This window comes from Balaenoptera acutorostrata, chromosome 8, assembly GCF_949987535.1.
Source record: "Balaenoptera acutorostrata chromosome 8, mBalAcu1.1, whole genome shotgun sequence".
NCBI lineage: Eukaryota > Metazoa > Chordata > Mammalia > Artiodactyla > Balaenopteridae > Balaenoptera > Balaenoptera acutorostrata.
The window spans coordinates 21,377,903-21,397,521 of NC_080071.1; the positions used below are offsets into that span (position 1 = coordinate 21,377,903).

Consider the following 19,619-nt stretch of genomic DNA (forward strand, 5'->3'; position numbering starts at 1 on the left):
TAACTTTAGCAAGGAAGATACAATTTGGATTAATCACTTAAAATTTATATAGCTTAACTTTCATGTTACGAACAGTTGGAGAAAACATGAAAAAAAATGTTAAAAGAAATTAGACACCATGGATGAAGGAGAATGAGTTAGAGACCAAGAAAATTCACTCAGGCTCTGAGGAATAAACTGCTCCCAGTATCTTCTCATTTATTTGGTTTATGGTTGCTGAATATATTATTATTGTAATGAGCATTTGAAATATTAATTTGAAAACTATCTTTCATGGTTGAAGAATTTGTCTCTTTAAATTTCAAAGGTAAAAATTTATTTTGAAATAAATTTATTTTCACTTAGAATTAGGGATATTTTACATATACCACACTTCTTTGATTCTAAGATGCATTTTTACACACGTCTAAAATCAGAGTGTGTGTAAAAATTGGCAGCACTTTTCTTCCTTAGTGGAACATCTTAAAATAACGGGGCATTGCATAGACTAGGGCATCTCAGATTCTACAATGTATGAAATGGACAAGTGTTACTCGGTATCTCAGAAAATCTGAGATATGAATGGTATTGGCCAATTAAGACGCAGGTTTATTTAGAAAGGTTAAAAGTTTTTTTCATATTCAAACTTTGTCAGATTCTTATTTGTATTCCCTGAGAAATTAGAGACCTCTCATTTCACAATGCTTTAAAGTACATTCAAAGTTTGCATTTATTTTACTGTTCTGAATCTTTCTTCAAATTAAGTCCAGTTGTTCAGCCTAGTTGAGTCCTTGTATGATGAAAATATATAACAGAAACTTATAGAATCCCCTTGGATAACCCCCTCAAACTGTTAATGTAGAAGCCTTTTAGAAATAAAAGGGGTGATAGTGATTCATTGCTATTTTCTTTTCTTCCCAAGAAAAAAAAATGCATATTATATCACATTTGCTTGTACATATTAATAATTATTATTTATCTACTGTTAAATATTTAACATTTATATACATGCGAAAAAAGAACATATATACACAGTAAGGTCAAATGTAAAATAATTTGCAAAATGCAACATAATACAACAAGGGAAAAGCATGTAATGGAATACAAACCAATTTGAAATCTAGAGGGAGAAAAAACATTGAGTAAAAGTTGAATAATCAACTTCTATTTTGTAAAAATTTAGTTACTTTTGCAAATATAAAGTTGCCATTTTGGATACTAAGTATTAATGCTATTTGTATAAGATATGCAAAACATGCATGAAGAGCCCAGACTTTGGACATGAGTTAATTTCAAGCTTTCTTATTTTATGCAAACAATGCACATTCCCCACTATTATACATTCTTTAGAAGAGGCAGTGGTTTATTGACAATACTAATTTAAAAAACTCATCGTGTACGGCTGTATCTGTTAATATATTAACTTATTTTTAACCTTCACTAATAACTATTCAAGGGAGATAAATGTCTTAATAGAAACCAAACAGAATAACTTTTAAAAATATTTTAAAGACATACTAAGACAGAGAAAAACTTATACAACATTAAGTTACATACCAGGCAGTTAACTTACATGCCACTGGTGGAATTATGAACTGGTGCAATCTTTTTGGAGATAATATGTGCCTGCTATTTACCAAAATTGAAAATGCACACACCCTTTGATTCAGAGATTCTATCTCTAGGATTTTATACTATAGATAGCCACATCTGTAGAAGGATGTGAAGATATGTGTAACACGTACTTACTGCAGCACTGTTTGTGATAGCAAATACCAGGAAATAGCTAGAACAGTCACCAAAAGGAGACTAATTTAATGAAGTATGGTAAAATCATACACAGTATCACTCACTATTCAGCTATTAAAAGCATAAGGTGGATTTTTAAGTGCTGATACAGCAAGATGTTCAAGATAAATTAAGTGGAAAAAAAGGCAAGCTGAATAGTATGTACACTATAAGCCATTTATTTTAGAAATCAAAAAGGATATATATGTAATACAACATATTCTATATACATATGTATATATATGAGTGTTTGAAGGCATGTGTGTGTAGGAGTTTATGTACAGTTTATGTATAGGAGTCTCTGATAGCCTAACAAAAAACTTTTAATAATGATTCCACTCATGAATATCTTTTACAGAAAGTTTTCTGTTCTATGAGCTTTTGTCATAGATATTTGTTTCATAACAAAAACAAAGGAGCTACAAAGAAGTCAACATTATGATGTTGTTTACAATAAACAAATAAGTCAGGCTTTTCCCCCAGAGAAAACCTATGAGAAGTAAAATCCTGTTAGTCTTCTAAGTTAGTTCTTATTATTGAACTTTTATTTTACATTGATATATATGTTTATATATATGCTTGTGAATATAAGACACCAACACATATACTGATATATATTCAGATAGCCTTCACAAGAAGCCCTTCACAAGAAGAGTCTTCCCAGTTGTAACTAGTAACTCAAACTCAGGGAAGGACTGTTTTATTTTTGCCAGCTTTTTCTGTGTCAGACATAGCCTGGGAACTTAATGCTAACAATTTGTGCACACTTTTGAATCATAAATACATTTGAGGTTATTATGAGCACTTTGTGCTTGACCGTGATACTTTCTGATGGTCTTAAAATAAATATTTGTGAATTAAATCTATTACTTGGGCATTTTGAAAATATCTGTAATATGTGCATACTACAGAAGAACCCAAAGACTGGGATTACTTACCAGTAATTGGAGTTCTCTGACTGAAAATTTACTCCACAGATCCACATATTTTGGAGTTATCCCCTTGTACCACCTCAAGGAATCGGGAGCTGTTAAAATGAGAATTTCCAGAAGGTTGGCACAACCTTAAGGCATGTGCCGAGTGCTGGTAGATGCCCTTTCAGTGCAAGCCTTAAAAGCTTATCACCCACCTTTGTAGTTCTCAACACACAGGGTCTGTTGTGTTTATGAATATGGCTCTTGAAAGGAGCTTACCTAATCAAAGAACTCCAGTTACCAGTGGGACTCCTTATTTTCTCATTTTTACTCTAACACAAATATCTACTTTTTAGAAATTGAGAGCAGTGTTAATCTTTCATCAGTCAAAAACATAAGAAATATTTACACTTTTTAATATGACTATTACAGTGTCAGATACGCTCTGTTTCTTACCTTGAGCTTGCAGTTTTCTTAGTAACTTGGCATCTGTGTTATCTAGAAATTCAGCACTGCCAACATTTGGAGGTCGACCCTTCCGACGTCTCATCCTGGATTCCTCTCTTGCTCGCTGTCTATCTGGATTTGGTGGTCTTCCTCTACGACATTCCATTGCCCTGATACGGGGAATGACATCCTCTTCTTTCAAAAGACACCACTGCATTCCCTTTTAATTAACATTTTATAGAAATAAATATTACAAACGAAATAAACACAAGTGATCAATATGTCAGAAAATTCTAGGCAAATTCACAGATATTTTGAAATTTATAAAGCTGGTACAAACTTTAGGAATTTTATTTTTTAAATTAAATTTATATTTATAATTATTCATGGACTTGGCATCTTTTTGATATTCTTAATGAATTCAACTTTAAACACAAAGAGATTTATATCTGTATCTATAAACATATAAATAGATATATATTTTTAAATAACCATTTCTGAACTACAATGACCATAAAGTTGGCAGATAGTTGAAAATTAGTTGTGTGATGACACCTCTGTGGATTGTTCTCATGGGTTAACAGTTAAACCAAACATTAAACTACCCAAATAATAGATGAAAGTTCTCTTTATAGAAATAGTAGAGCTAATAAATCAAGAAGGAATGTAAGAGTTAGAATACCAGCATCTTGCAATACCTGATGAATTAATGCGTCTAAGCACTGAACTTGAATGGTTGCCAATCACCAAAAAGAGAGGCAACCAGACAGACATTAGCCTCCTGATGGAGGTTCACTCGATCACCTATAAATTAGTCTCGTCCCCTACAAAAGGAAATCAAATCTAGATTAGACTTAATTACTATAACTTCACAGGAAAAATTGGGTGAGAAGTGTATGGTTAACTACATAGCAAAATCCAGTCGAGGAAATACTACAAATTTCTTCAACAGCTTCTTCAACAAATAAATTTCAAGAGGTAAAAAAAACTGTGGGACGATTAAAGGAGCCTTAAAAGATGTACCAACAATCCCAATGTGTGGAGCTTACCTAGATATTGAGTCAAATAGACGAACTGTTCAGAAACTTTTGACAGTTAAGGGAAATTGAAAATTTGAACAATGACTATTATTTGATGCTATCAAGGAATTATTACTTTAAAGTGTGATAATGGTACCATGGTACTCTTGTAGACCACAAGAGTCCTTATCTTTTAGAGATATGAATGGAAACACTTACAGAGGAAATAACATGTATATTATTTGCTTTAACAAATTATGGAAGAGGAGAAGTGGATGCGGGTATACGTAAAATAATATTGGCCACATGATAATTTCTACAGCCGATGATGAATATATGGTGTATATTTGAGATTTCCCATTATAAGTCTCCTGATGGAAACACATTCACCAGCATAATGGTAGTATATTATAGGAATAATCCTGTTCAGTGTATAGATACCACCAGCGTCTGGTTTTCATTATCCTTCATACGTCATTCAAAACAAATATATTATTGTTTGTGATGAGCTGCTTTTCTCTTAAAAAATACGTTATTATATTACCTTACTTAGAGTCCAAATCAACATGTTCAAATACAGGAAAGGCATCCTTTTAAAATAATCCTTCTAAAATAACTGTTTTCTTATTTCTTTTTTTAAAGAGATACTTCCTTTAGTGTGACATTTAAGAAAATGTTTTAAACATGCTTTTTTTCTTAAAAGAATCTCAAACTAGGAATTTAACTTGAACCACTATGGGCAATTCTGCAACCAAAAATAATCAAAAGTTCTTGAGTTATACTTTATGCCATGATACCTAACTTGGGGCAAGGAGACTATGAATATCTCATTCAATGGGTACTAAAAATACAAATACCACTCCTGCTACCACTGTGGATGATGGTTACATCCCACATTCCAAGCACTCTGCTTAGTTCCAGGCATTTTGATGACATTATATACTTTAATCTTCACAACAGTACTATCTAATATGGTGGATTTTACTGTACCTACTTTACAACGGAGAGAATTCAGGCCCAGTTGAATAATTTCCTAAGGTACGGAGGCAATAAGGAACAGAACTATGATTTGAACCCAACTGTCTCACTATAAAACCTGTGCTCTTAACCACTACATGTACTTAATTGATGTTACAAAGATGTTCTTATACTTGATAAATGACTGATCACAATATTCAGCCATGAAAGCACAGCCAAGATTATGGCAAGGCAGGATTGTGGCAGAAAAAAAATTCATGCATATAATCCATATCTATATGTTTAAAATAATATATATACTAATTCTTTTCAGTAATTGCCAGGTTAAAAATAATTTTACAAATTAATTCTGAGGAAAGTAACAATTTTTTTGCTGAGATTTCAATGAAGTCAACAGAAACAGTAGTTGTACCAACTGCAGTTTCACGCCATAAACCACTAAGAAGGAAGCCATCAAAACATTTTTATGTTCACCAGTATGGGAAGCTTTTGATTAGTTCAGGTTTTCATTTTTCTATTATGCTCTTAGGCACCAAGGCAGCATGCATCACATAAATTGAAAAATATAAAAGTGACATTCGTGACACTTGAAGTAGAAGAGAAAGACTAATAAAGGAGTCTGTAAAGGAATCTGCATTCAGTTTTTAAGGTAACTTATTAATAATAAAATCAGGGCTTCCCTGGTGGCGCAGTGGTTGAGAATCTGCCTGCTAATGCAGGAGACACGGGTTCGAGCCCTGGTCTGGGAAGATCCCACATGCCGCGGAGCAGCTGGGCCCGTGAGCCACAGCTGCTGAGCCTGCGCGTCTGGAGCCTGTGCCCCGCAGCGGGAGGGGCCGCGATAGTGAAAGGCCCGCGCACCGCGATGAAGAGCGGTCCCCGCACCGCGATGAAGAGTGGCCCCCACTTGCCGCAACTGGAGAAAGCCCTCGCACGAACCGAAGACCCAGCACAGCCAAAAATAAATAAATAAATTAATTAAATAAATTAAAAAAAAAAATGTACAATATAATAATAAAATCAACTTTTAGCCAAGATTTAAAGGGTTTGATCAATTTATTTTTTTATTCATTTATAATTTTACACTGTTACGTTTTATTCAGCTAGGAAAATATACCTGGGTCAAAAAAGGAATAGAATATGTTGGTGCCCCAAACTGGTAACATTATAGTGACATTATCATATACATTTTTGCCCTTGGCATTTATAAAGTAAATGCTTTCTAAGGGAGTTGCATATATTGGACTACATATAATGTCTTTTGACTCCTGGATTTTAGAAAATGAGAAATGGATTGTTAGGAATCTGAAGCTTATATTACAGCTTTAATTCACTGAGTAGCCAAAATAACCGTGGGTAAGGGGAAAAAAAGAAGCATTTTTCTTAATAAACTTTTCCTTAGGAAAGGCAAATACAATTTACATCACTTGATTCATATGCTATAAATTTTTTGAAATTATTCATCAAAAGAGTTAATATATTACTTTTTTTCTTAATTTCTAAAACTAAGATAGTAAATGGTTCCTGAAAATAATCTTTCTTGACTAAGATTTAAAAGATATGGATAAAAAGAAAATAGATAGTCAACATGATGGAGATGATGGCAGATTAAGTCTCTTATACCATTATAATTCCACTTTCAAGAGTTACTAATTTAAAGCCTTAGCAATAACATACTTCTGTAAATACTACAAAGAGAAGGAAAAAAGGGTTTATGTTTTATTTCAGAAGACTGAACAAAATAATTAAGGTTAAGTGAATGAGATAACTACATTATATACTATACACTGTAATGCATTATAAAAGACTACACTGTAAGACTATAATGTATAATAAAAATAGTTTCCAACTACTTGAACATTTGTTGAAGCACCTACTCTGTATTGGCATAACATTTTCTAAAGGTAAACTAGAGAGAGTTCTCTCCCCCAAATGACCAACCATTTTTAACTAGGACCTGAGGCTCCCGCTATTCTAATGCAGGTGATTCAAGGACCACATCCTCAGCAGTAATGAATTTGAAAAAGTTTAGAGGTTGGGACAGAAAGTTGTCTCAATTGTCCACTTAAAAAATAATGATGGTCTAGATTAGGACCTGAGAATCAGAGTGGAAAGGAAAGTGAATACTTTAGCCTTTTTTTGGAGAGAGAACTTCCTGGATGTGAAGGAGAGAAGTCTGAATGGAGACCAGAAAGGTCTGGAGAAATACTTGAGAAAATTGGCAAATAAATTTATTGCTTTCAGGTATTTTATACTTTAAAGACAAAATAGAGCTTCAAAGAAAACATTTGAAATGAATTAGTTTTAAAATGTTTTCTGTATTCAGAAATTCAAAAAAGATGCTAAGAAATTTAACTTAAATAGGATTTTCTATTTCAACATTTCTATTATTCTTCATAAATGATACTCTGAACATCTCATGAGCAACTGCTTTGTTTTCACCTTATGTTATGGACACTGAATTGTCTAGTTAAGGAGATATTTGACAGTCCTAACTCTTACATTTCACTGGTAACTAAAGTCAATTTGTGGCTTACCAGAAACATGTTTAGGTCTTAATGGGATGTGTTATCAAGTCTCATTCCTGCTTCACTTTTATACTCTAGCTTATCTTTATTTTCCTTTTGTTGCTCCCATTTTACTTGATTTTGTATACTTGAATGTTTATTTATTTTTTGGGGAAAGCAGTATATAAGTAAAGTAAAGCAGTCCACCAAAAACCAATTCACTGAATGATCTATTTACCAAGTTACTGTGGTTTTTTTATCTTTTGTTTTTTAAGTTTTAGTTATCACCAAGACTTTGCTGCAGCAATTTCACCAGGGATTTGCAGTCCTGGGCCACTAAGTGTCAATTCCTTCATTAATATGTGAGATGCCTACTACTTCTAGAATGCTCAATGTTATATAAGCGAATGGATGATCTTTACTCATATTTTTCTGGATCAGGACCTGTATCTATCCCAGTCTTTGTCTCTGATAGAAAAATAGCTGTGATGAATGTTTTAAATCTGGATTAGGGCATTGGTCTGACAATTTTAGGTCTGTTGGTCATTCAGTGAAGGATCATTTACCGAATTGATTTCTGGCTAAATAATTTTCAGTAAATTTAACCACGGTTCAAGTAAACAAAGATAATTTTTTTCTACTACTTTTCTCTTTTAAGTGTAATTTCAGAATCCTTTACTTCCTGATAATTAGTTTATTAAAAAACTTTAGAATGTCACACCTAAAAGGGAACTGATCTTAAAGACCTCCTATAATATATATACTTCACATTACAGATGAGGAAATTAAGGTCTAGAAAAGTAGGATTCCGTTTTTCAAAGTAACATAGGATGCTGAATTACCCTGCTAGGAGTCTAAGAAAAATCTTAGGGCACAAGCAAAGCAAGGACATCAAATATTTTTCACAGAACTTGACATTTCATATTTTAAGGAAAACATTAAAGTTATTTTCATGAGAAAAATCAGAACTTTGTTGGATTTCCTTACACCTAATTCACAGTTTAGTATTATATCTATTTTTAGCTACTTTATGGTGCCAGAGGTAGGTAGTGAGAGCTTTATATACCATAAACTTAACAGCATTAGGGATTCTTAATCTTAATAATAAACTATATTAATATCATATACTGAATAGCACTTTAAAGATGTGAAAGAGTAAGAATAGTTATCTATGCTGGGAGATGGTTGTCATCTATTAAAAACAGTTGAGGAAGATGTAGTTTGATACAATTGTTTCCACAATGCTGAAGATGTGGTTTGATACAATTGTTTCCACAATGCTGAAGATGTGGTTTGATACAATTGTTTCCACAATGCTGACTATGCTTTCCAGTTACAGTAGGTTACCCTCAAAGAGTTAGGACTGTCAAATATCTCCTTAGCTCTACTCTTGGATTCTTACAGTTGGCTTCCTAGTATAGGCCTTTGCCTAGCTATCAAAAATCCTACCTGGTAGATTAGTGACATAAACTTCCAGAGTTTTGGACTTCTGGTACTGATCTTTCATGCTCTCAGGGTCCACATATGCCCACAGCTGTGTTGCATTAGGTATGACAGTTAACAGTAGAGTTGAATTAGAACCCTGGTTGTTGACTCCCAATCTTTTGTTCTTTACTTATTTGAAATAATTACCAGCATTACAGTCTTGCCACAGACTGCGTGTTGACTGCTTTATTGTGAAGTCTCCCCTTATTCCTTATTAACAAAACCCTGATTTTAGCTGAAAAGCATTGTGCTTAGTGTTTTATCTTCCCCAGACAACAAGCTTCTCTAAACCAGTGATCATAACTTCTATTTCTTTTGCACTCTGCAGTTTCTCCATGAACATTAGTTTTTCCTCAAAGTCAGGCTTTCAAGTTCATTTCTGTAGTGAAATGTGTTCACAATTTCCTTTATGGAAAATGCCTTTAGGAAAATTTATTTGGGAAAAAATGCCTGGAACATTAAGTATTTGCCACAAATATCAACTGATAAAATGACTAAGAAAAAAAAAACTGAAAAGTAAGAACTATAGATATTTTTCTTTTCTCGTGGCATTATGCCATTAAAAAAATATCTTAAAAAATACATCTCAAATAGAGGAAGCAACATTTTTTTCCTAAGTCACTTTTAATTGTTCCTTCTTTGTATCTTTCCTTTTCTTTGCTTTTTTGGCCTGAATGCAGCAGACATTCATTGACCTTTGCTTGTAAACTTCCTGGTTGAAAAAAATAAACTTAATTGTTATATTTATGCTTAAATGTTTTGTTCTCTACCATTCACAAAAATAAATCCTTTCCAAATTAGATTATCATATATTTCAAAATAATCTTTGCCATTAACAATTCATTTTGAAACCTTCATATATCGCTAACAAAAATGTGAATACTTTTTAACTTTTTACCTAAGTATCATATTTAGGAAAATAAAAATAACCCTATTTTATATTTACCAAAGTCTGCCTAGCTCAATCTTACTTTCTATTATTCTGACACTCAAAAACAAAATAAAATGAAAACAATGATAAACATTAGGTTCAACTAGTTCTTTATAATGTGATGGAGAAGTCTGTAAGAAATATATTTACCTTATAGCCTTTTCAAAGGGGTTTCACTGGCTAAAATAGTTAAAAGAATTTCAGTAAGAAGGTAGTCAGCCAGTATATCACGTGATTATAAAGAGTGCTATGGTTCATTTTGTTCCATGAAATCTATCATCCTTAAAATCATGATTTTTATAGAAGCCAGTAGGAAATGTTTGGTATCTAAGGATCAGTAGATACTAACGAGTAGATGATTTTGCAAATCTCTTACCACATTTGTAGATTGAAATAAATAAAATTGATAATGCATAGATTAAAGGCTCCCCCCCACCCCAATTTCTTGTGTCAACCCTATCTTATTTAATTAAGGATTTCTCTTTTTAATTTTTTTAAAGTTAATCATTAGATTTTTGTCCTTTAGTTAATGATGAATTTACTACATTTCAATAAATATGAACTCTCATACCTCTCATCTTACTGTACTACACACAAAATAAGTCAATACTTTCAACAAATGTTTGCTGCTAATAAATATATATATAATCACTGTCTTAAGCTCAGAAATACCTTGAGTCAAAAATGATTAACATATAAAATAACCACGGTTCTCTACTGCAGATATTATCTTCTAACAGAAATTACCATTTCCTAAATTTCATCTGTAAAATATAGAGCTTTGGAATACCATTGCTGCAATTTTTTGAAATACCTTGAACGAAATTAGAACTTACAGAACTACTATTGGTTGGTTTTTTGTTTTGTTTTGTTTGGTTTGGTAAGTTTTAAGAGAAAAAAGAAAAATATGATGGAGAAAATTATATTTTCCAGTGCAAATGTTTTATTAGGAGAGTGATTAAGAATACTAATGAATTTACAAATACAGCATTTCATTTGCTATCAAACACCAAAAATAAATATATGAAACTTGGAAAACTGTAGCAGTAACACTTAAAATCATTATGTAAAATCTCCATGCATTTGGAAAACTGAATGCTTAGCTTTATTGGATTACAAGGGGTAGATGCAATTATTTTTTAAATAGGAAATTGTTTTTCACACTATATATGTAATACAAGCACATTTTAGAAATTATGAAACATGCAAGAACATAGGAAAAAAAAGATCCACTGTACCACCAAACATTACATCCATTATTAAAATTTTGGTACATTTCCTTTCAGTCTTTCAATATGCATAGTTTTGTTTTTCAATATACGTACAGCCATCATACCATTTATACAATTTGTATAGAGGCAGACCTATTGTAAACATATACAGATCATCACTGCTTGGTAACGGTGTCTTTATCCCAAATTATATTTTATACCTTCTACAAAATTTAAGTCAATCAAAGTTATTACACATGACAGTTACTCTACCAAAAATATGTAATCTTTGTTCATTTTCATAGAAAATTGTAAGTATATACATTTCTAATTAACTATATGCTTATACATATTGATCATACAATAAAAAAGTATATGGTTCTTCAACTATATGCATCTCTAATTAATTAACTAAACGTTGTTTTGATTACTCACCTTTAATTGTTGTTCTCTAAAAGTATCCTGAAATGAATTCAACTTACTATTATTTTTTAACCGAGAGAAATACTCTCAAAATTGCTAATATTTTCCCTTAGTAGTCTGCTGAAATGTTGGCAGCTTAACACATTCTGGACTTAGTAATTCATCATATTTCCTTGATTGGAATTGATCTCTCAACAAGACAATATGCTTTGGAAAACACTGATTATGTTTAATAAAAAGTGAATGGATGTCAAAGAACATTCTGTTCTGCCTAATAAGGCTTTATAGACTAAGTCTAATTATCACTGATAAAAAACTAAAAGTCCTTTATGTATTGGACAGCAATTAGCTTTCCTCTCAGAATAAAATTCTATTGAACTTAAAAACATAAAGATATCTTTGGCATATTTAAATGAAACAAGTAAGGTTATGATAACATGAATCAAAAGATTTAAAAAATGAGAATTTTAAAATAAAATTATTATTGCCTTCTAATATGTTTTGTGACTTAAAAACTGATCTAGTATATATGGAGTGTGTAAAATAACACTGTGGTTCACTAAAATTCCGAGAATCTGTTTGGTGACAAATGTAGTCCAAGTTAGACACATTTTTAAGTTTAAAAAAGAAAAATCCTAGAATATATTTCCATAAATAAGTTAAACCTGAGGTGAATATATTTTGGCATTTTAGAATTACTAGTAAAGAAACAAGTGGATGTGGACATAAAAAGTCATGGACAACAATGGAAAATAAGTTACACAATGAATGCAAAAGAACACTTGTTAGAAATTATGAGTTCAATTACGTCTCCGCCTGGTTGAGGTTGTGTAATCTTGGAAAACTCCCTTCATCTTTGAGCTCTCAAAATGAACTTCTTGCAGAATTAGGAAGGCCTTTTCTACTTCTATAACTATAAAATTAAAGGGTAAGATAGTATGGAAAAGACTGCCTATTCACAACAGAAAATATTAATTGCCAGAAAAAATCTTTCTGTGCATTATAATGGGCCAAAAGAGAGAAAGGTTCAATCAAGAAAGAAAATAACAACTTCAGTTGGTTGAGCATCTTAACCTTTTGAAACATTTTCATGCATATGATCTCATTTTAACCTCACCATAATCCTATGAGGCAGAAGTAAAATTATGATTGTCTCTATTCTGTAGATAAAGAAACTGAAGAAAAAGTGGGCATTATTTTGTTGTTTGAAATCACAAAACTATTTCATGGGTTAACAAGAATCTAGGTCTCCTTAGTCCATAGCTATGACCTCTTTCAATGGAGCTAATAACTTAAAGGGAATAATAAGCATTATGTAGCTGAATCTAAGTAAGGAACAAAGGCAAACCATTAAAGGAAACATATAGGAAACAAGGTTTCAGTGGTAAGTTCTTTGCGCTGATTGGTGAGGTTGTGTACTTAATCCTCAAGCTCAAAGGGAGCTGTGGTCATAATTTCAGAAATGTGTATAATTATTTAAAAATTCAATTTCTGCAAAAGGCAGAAATTTCACTCATTTAATATTATGGAATTCCCCCTACCCCCATCAAAAATTATCAAACTTGTAACAATGAATCATGTAGTATGGAATAATCAAATGGACAAGATCCTTCCAAAAACGAAGGCATATTTATCCTCTCTTGGACTGACTTATAACAACATGTTTTTTCCTATTCAAATTAATTTTCAAAAAACTGTTTACCTTTCAGGGAACTAAGGTTTTCCTATATTTCTCATGAACATACAGATACTTTTATACCTGTATAAACTATAAAATTAATGACAGAACTAACAAACAGGAAAAAGTTTACTTAAGAAATCTGAAAAAAATGTCAAAGCTCCTTGTTACTGAAATATAGTAAACTGAGGTCTTGTGAGTGTTTACCACAAAGTTATATGTATAGCTATACGAATTAACTAACAAAAGGCAATGCTCCAGAGTGTAGTGAAATTTACTTCATTTAGGTTATGTTACTACTTTTTGGTTCAAAGACTGTACTTTTTAAAAAGTGGATACCTGCGGTCCATCTCTGGCTTCATAGAAGTCACCCACTCTTATTTTTGCACTGAAGCTGAAATTGTCCCTTGAGATATCCATTATTCCATTTCTGCTGAGATACTGAAAAAATCACATATTTTTCCACTTCAGGTTTTAATAATTACAACCCAGCTCTGATGTATAGCTATCTTCAGGACACTACTGTTTTGCATAGTCTATCAAGGGGCTATGGATTTACAGGAGATCAATTTAGGTTAAGCACATTCATTAGTCCCATACAAGAGAATATTTTGTATCAAGGAACTTTATCTGAGAAAGGAGTGTACTTTTTTTTCCATAAGCATGCTTAATAGGCACCAAATGTGTGTTATTTGGTGAAAAGTATGTACCTTTATTACTTCAGGGTACTGCCTAAGTTTCTTTCCACATGGAGCATAATATGCTACTTCTCCTTGAAGGCGCCCTCCGAAGTTTCTTATTCTTGTCTCTCTCTGCCAGCTACACATAATAGAAATGAGGGTTATCACAGACTTAATTTTAAGAAAGCTTTTAAAAATAAAAATTAAAAAAAGTTTAAGAACACATGCTCTTTAGAAAACATGAAAAATACAAAGAAAACAAATATAAACAGCCAGTCATGCAATTCAGATATATTTACTATTAAAATAATTTAGATATTTTTGCTAAGTAATTCAACTAAAAATTAATCAAAGACTCAATTTACAAATATTAAACTCCATTAAATTTTTTAAGAGATCATACTGGCATTATGTTGGGTATTCGGACATGTTCAGTAATATGTGTCAATGTGTACTGATTTTTCACACCTGAAAAGCTTTAAATGAGAAGAGTATACAGTAAACCTGGCTCTCTGCTCTTTGGGGATCATGAAAATTCTCAGTTCCTATTCAAGCATTTTAGCCAAACTCTGCTCAAGTCCCTCAGTTTCGCCCACAGTGGCTTTTACCTTCCTTTAAATCTATCTTCACAAAAACCTCTGACACTCTTAACTGTATCTCTGCTCTTTGCCAAATGATTTGCTCTTGTGACTTTTTCAGTCATATTCCCACCTGGATGCATATGTTCCCATCTGTCATACCTAAACCCAGAAGTTAGTCTTAATTTTTTTCTGGTATATCAACTTCAGATATATCAGCTTTGCTCCTCTGCTCTAACAAATACTATGTAGTATATTCACTTCTCTTATTAATAGTAGAGAATGAGAAATCAAACATGCTTAAATATGTGGGGGAAAGTATAAAGATATATCTTATTTTGCATACCCATATTCCAAAGGAATACGCAGTTCACGTTCATCTGTTACTCTTCTTCTTTTGGAAGTGCCTTCAAGAAAATTCAACCAGTTAACATAAAAGATTAGTTTACATACATGAAAAATTTTTGATAGTTTTGAAACTTTTCTTTGAATAATAATATATCTTAATGACTTGAATTATTTAGTGTATTTCTGCAACTTGTGCATTATTTTTAGATCCTTTTCAACAAAACACATTGCATATAAAGTAAATGGTGTTTTTCTTTTTTTTTTTGGTCTGCATGACAGAATAACTAGTATTTCTCTCTAATGAAAAGACAATGCAAGGTAAAAATATACAGCTTTCCCCTCATTTTGTTATTAATGAAATGGCTAAAGAAGTAGGAGGAAAATAGCAGAGGTTTCAGAAAACTATGTACAGTTGTTTTCCTTGAAAATATGAGTTTTCAGATGCTGAAAAATTTCAACATCTGGATCATACATTTTAAAATAATATAACTTCTATAGCCATATGAATCTATAGTCAAAAACACTTTTAATTAATCTAGAGTACAAAGAATAGGATTATGATTATATGGAAAAATTTTCATAGATAATGATCAAGCTTCACCAATACAAATGCACACATCTTATATTAGTAGGATATCATATTGGTTTGTGGCAAATGAAAACAAAACTAGAAAATTTCAAGAAAACAGTGAAATATGTAAAACAATATAATATTTTACTATACACATCTATATTTTCTTAGCTATTGAATGAGAATAGAGATTAATTTGGGAGTATTAATGTAAAACCTTTTAATGAAGACCTCTGAAAGTTTATAAAAGGTCAAATAGAAAAAAAAGATATGGCATGTTAAAGGAATAATAATGCTAACTCACTAATACAAATGACATTGGCTATGTGTTGGGCAGATATGCAATTGTACCTTAAGTAACCAAGTGAGCTCATTTTTATAAATTACAAAAAAAGTCCACTGTCAAACTCTAAATTCTAGAAGCATAAACTGAACACAAAAACAGGAAAGTATGCAAACTCAAAAGCTGCCATCAATCAGGTTCTTAAATTGGAAGCACAGAGAATAAAAATGGTAATGAGTCATATCCTTTGAAAATACACGCTGACCTTTCTTAGCCAACCTAAAATCTAGCCCTTGATTCCAATGAGATCATCCCCAGAACACTGTATAAATAAGAATTCTTGTTATGGTTTGACTTCTACTTCACAATAATAAAAATAAAGTGTAGGTACCAGAGTGTGGACTTGAAGTAAGTGTGGAAGAAGGTGTGCCAAGGAAAGCAGGTGACTGGGATTCAGAACATAAGGCAGCAGGAGCAGAGCCTGGGGCTTTTGCTATGTGGAGGTTACGAGGTGTTGAGTGAGCTGTGAGACTGATGGAAGGGCTTTTGACAGAGGAAGTTGTTTTATTCAGTTTCATTGAAGTTTTCTCTCCTTCAGTATCACTATCTGATTCATCTTGGTCTTTATCATCATCATCATCCTCTTCTGATCCTTCTGTATCTGATTCTGAATTACTATCTGATTCTGGGAAGTAAAAGAAGCATTTGTATATTATAACTAGATAATCACCAACAGTTTGCAGTTTGTATCTAAATGGAATACTTCAGGAATTGGCATCTGTGACTGAGAACTCAAGTGAGCAACTTTTCTGAAGAGTAAATGTAAAAATTACTATCTTAAAAGCTATCTGAGTACAATGTATGCAGGCCATAAATCCTCAAAATTCTTCGTTAAAAGTAACTGTTTTACTCAAATCATAAAACTTAAATCATAAAACAGTTCTTCTCACATGACAGTATTCACATGATGAGTTTCTGCTTAGTGGTTTCAAAAGCACTTTTAATTTAATAAAGAAGCCAAAGTATAGAGGAAACAGAATTGATTATTTAAATTAATAGATTCTAGTAGCTTAAGAAGTATACTAGGTTCAGTATGAGGAAGAGAACTCTGGAACTATCATTATCCTTTCTTCTGGGCTTTGAGGCCAAAGAAAACAATTTTTGCAGGGAGATGCTTGGCTTTGGGGGTTACAGTTATTCTATTTAGCTGCAAGATTTCATCAAGCTTCTCAGGCTTTATAAAAGACTAGGATTACAGAAATAACTGTGGGGAATAATTTAATGATTTAATAATTTAAGTTCATGCTAGCAATGTAGTCCTATAAATGCATCCATTCCTATAGATATGTAAAATCTATTTCTGGATTAAACTTGATAACACAGGACTAATACTTGGACTGTATCTTAATCGTTCCCAGAACAACAGCTTCCGTGGAATTGTTTTTTGTGTAGTACTAGCTGTCTACACTGAAGTTCATTATAAAAATTATCTTTGAAAGTTATTAATATTGATATCCATTATCTATCATGCTAAGTTGTGTTTATGGGAACCCTAGGAAAAATATTATCAGGAAAAGCTGTTCTTACCCTGAGCAAGTAGGTTGTTTTTACCTTATAGACACTTTTTAAATTGTATAATTGACTATATTTTCCTCTTCCTATTGGTAGATAGAAAATTTACAATTGGATTTGTGGCTGACTAGGAACAAATCCAAAAACTTTCATAATATGTATTTCATCTTTGTATTTAAAATTTAAGCTACCTTATATTTTATGTTTTCAATCTTCTGTGGAACTAGAAGGAGAGTTAAGAGGAAATAAAACAAAAAGAAATTAAAAAGAAAACTAGAAAGTAAATCAAAATAAAATCAGGGGGTACTCTATATATGTTATTAAATAAATTCTGTGTTGCTAACAAATATTCATAGGGATATAGGTTTTTGGTATTTTCTGAATGACTGTGACTACAATTTTACCTTTATTCAAAATATCTAGTGACACAATATAACAAGCAGCAGAAGAGATGAAAAAGAAAGGACAAATGAGTGGTCATGAATTAAATGAAAATTAAGCAAGTTCCTGAATTTCTTAATTCATGAATTATTTATATTCATTTAAAGTTATTTGTTTAATGTTAAATGAATAACAGAGCTGAGAACTTAATTTAGGATTTCCAATTTCAATTATTCCTGTATTTTACCACCCATTATAGAAAGGCGCATAGCTGTGTGAAATACAGTGAATGACAATGATTTTCAGTCTGTGAATTAAGAACCTCTTTAAAATGTTTTGGTTCACATAGCATTTAGAGAAATACTTTAAACTTAAAAATAGAAAATAACCTGATTGGCTGTCATCAGATTCATCATCTTCATCATCTTCCTCATCTTCTTCCTCATCATCTTCCTCTTCATCCTCATTTGAATCTTCAGAATCTTTGCTACTAGGAATGTCTGAATCTGTTCCTCTGAACTGTTCCACTAAAGATTTTGCAGGATGAGAGTGATGCTGTGTTTTTACTGTGTTCACATTATTGCTAACTGCTTTTTCCTTCCCCTGACTATGCAGTATGGGAGAGGCAGAGGGTATGACAGTTGTCTGATTGCCAGGGGTTCTTCTCCCACTTGTACTCAGATTTACAGGTGAGGAAAAAGGGGTGCTACTTGAAGTAGCAATGTTTTCATTAATCTTACTCTGCATTTTAGTTTTGGTAGTAAGTGCCAGAGGAGCTTCTTGAATGACACTTTGAATAACTCCATTTGGTTGATGATTACCTAAAAGTGCATTTGTCAAGAAAGGATTAGGGTGGTTGTTTTCTAATGTTTGTTTTGGATGTGCTGGTGAACTAGAGGTTGCTTTTGGATTTGACAAAGCTGCAATAACCTTCTTCAGGCTCTTAGATGACTCCTGTTTCTTTAACTGAGCTGGGAATGTCTGTTTATATTGTTCCTGTTGAAACATAAGTTAAAAAAAAACACAAAACAATAATGTACCATAAGAACGAAAATTACTTTTTTTTGCTTTCTGTATCTGACAACAGCTACTCATATACAAATTTAAATCATGATATACAAGTGCTATAAAAGTAGTGGCAATAATGATTAGTTGGTTCCTGAACCTTGCTAGACATAATATATTTAAAAATTCAATTAGTCTTTCTGCTTCAAAACATGTTTCCTGACTGCCCACCTCTTATTACTACAGCTCCCGTTTTTCTCAATAACCCAAACTTGAAACTCTCCAAACATCTTTTACTTTTCTTTTTTCCAAGTCAGCCATATTACTATGTGGTTTGGATTCTCTCATTGAAATATTGCTCAAATTTAAGCTATACTATCACTTCTTCCTAACCAACTCCCAATATATGCTATATGCCAATGCCAATTTTCTTGTCATATAAGCCGTATTTTACTATATTAGCTCTTTGGTCAAAACCTTTAGTGCCTCTTCCATCACTGCCAACTTTATAAACCCTAAATAGTTAAATCTGATACTCAAGTTACTTTTTACTACCTTTGTTGTCCAAGTGGACTATTTGCCATGCCCTGTGCATGTCATACTTTCACCACCTCCATATTTTGCTATCACCATTTTCTTTGCATGAATTATCTTCCTCTAATAAACTTCAAGCAGATGAAATCCTGTTCATTATTCAAAATCCAACCCAAGAAGCTTTCCATGTTTGTCCCAGCCCAAAGCACTCATTGCCTCTATCCTTCAGCTCCTTTATACCCCCTTTTATTCTATCCTGTATTACCTACAGTAATCATGATTTGAGGTTAGTGGGAAGGCTGGCTCA

At 32.2% G+C, this 19,619-nt stretch overlaps 1 protein-coding gene across 16 annotated transcripts in view; it reads right to left on the minus strand.

Moving 5' to 3' along the window:
- Positions 1-19,619, minus strand: part of BAZ2B (bromodomain adjacent to zinc finger domain 2B) — a 299,743-nt gene that overhangs the window by 74,896 nt on the left and 205,228 nt on the right. For 10 of the 16 annotated variants that reach the window (XM_057550749.1, XM_007183142.3, XM_057550748.1 and 7 more), the window contains 6 exons: positions 18,163-18,769; positions 16,212-16,505; positions 14,965-15,025; positions 14,071-14,179; positions 13,700-13,801; positions 3,138-3,348 (listed from right to left, as the gene is read on the minus strand). In XM_057550749.1, the coding sequence (XP_057406732.1) occupies positions 3,138-3,348; positions 13,700-13,801; positions 14,071-14,179; positions 14,965-15,025; positions 16,212-16,505; positions 18,163-18,769 (1,384 nt within the window). The remainder of the gene's footprint in view (positions 1-3,137; positions 3,349-13,699; positions 13,802-14,070; positions 14,180-14,964; positions 15,026-16,211; positions 16,506-18,162; positions 18,770-19,619) is intronic. The other 6 variants (XM_007183140.3, XM_007183144.3, XM_007183138.3 and 3 more) reach the window with 3 other exon arrangements.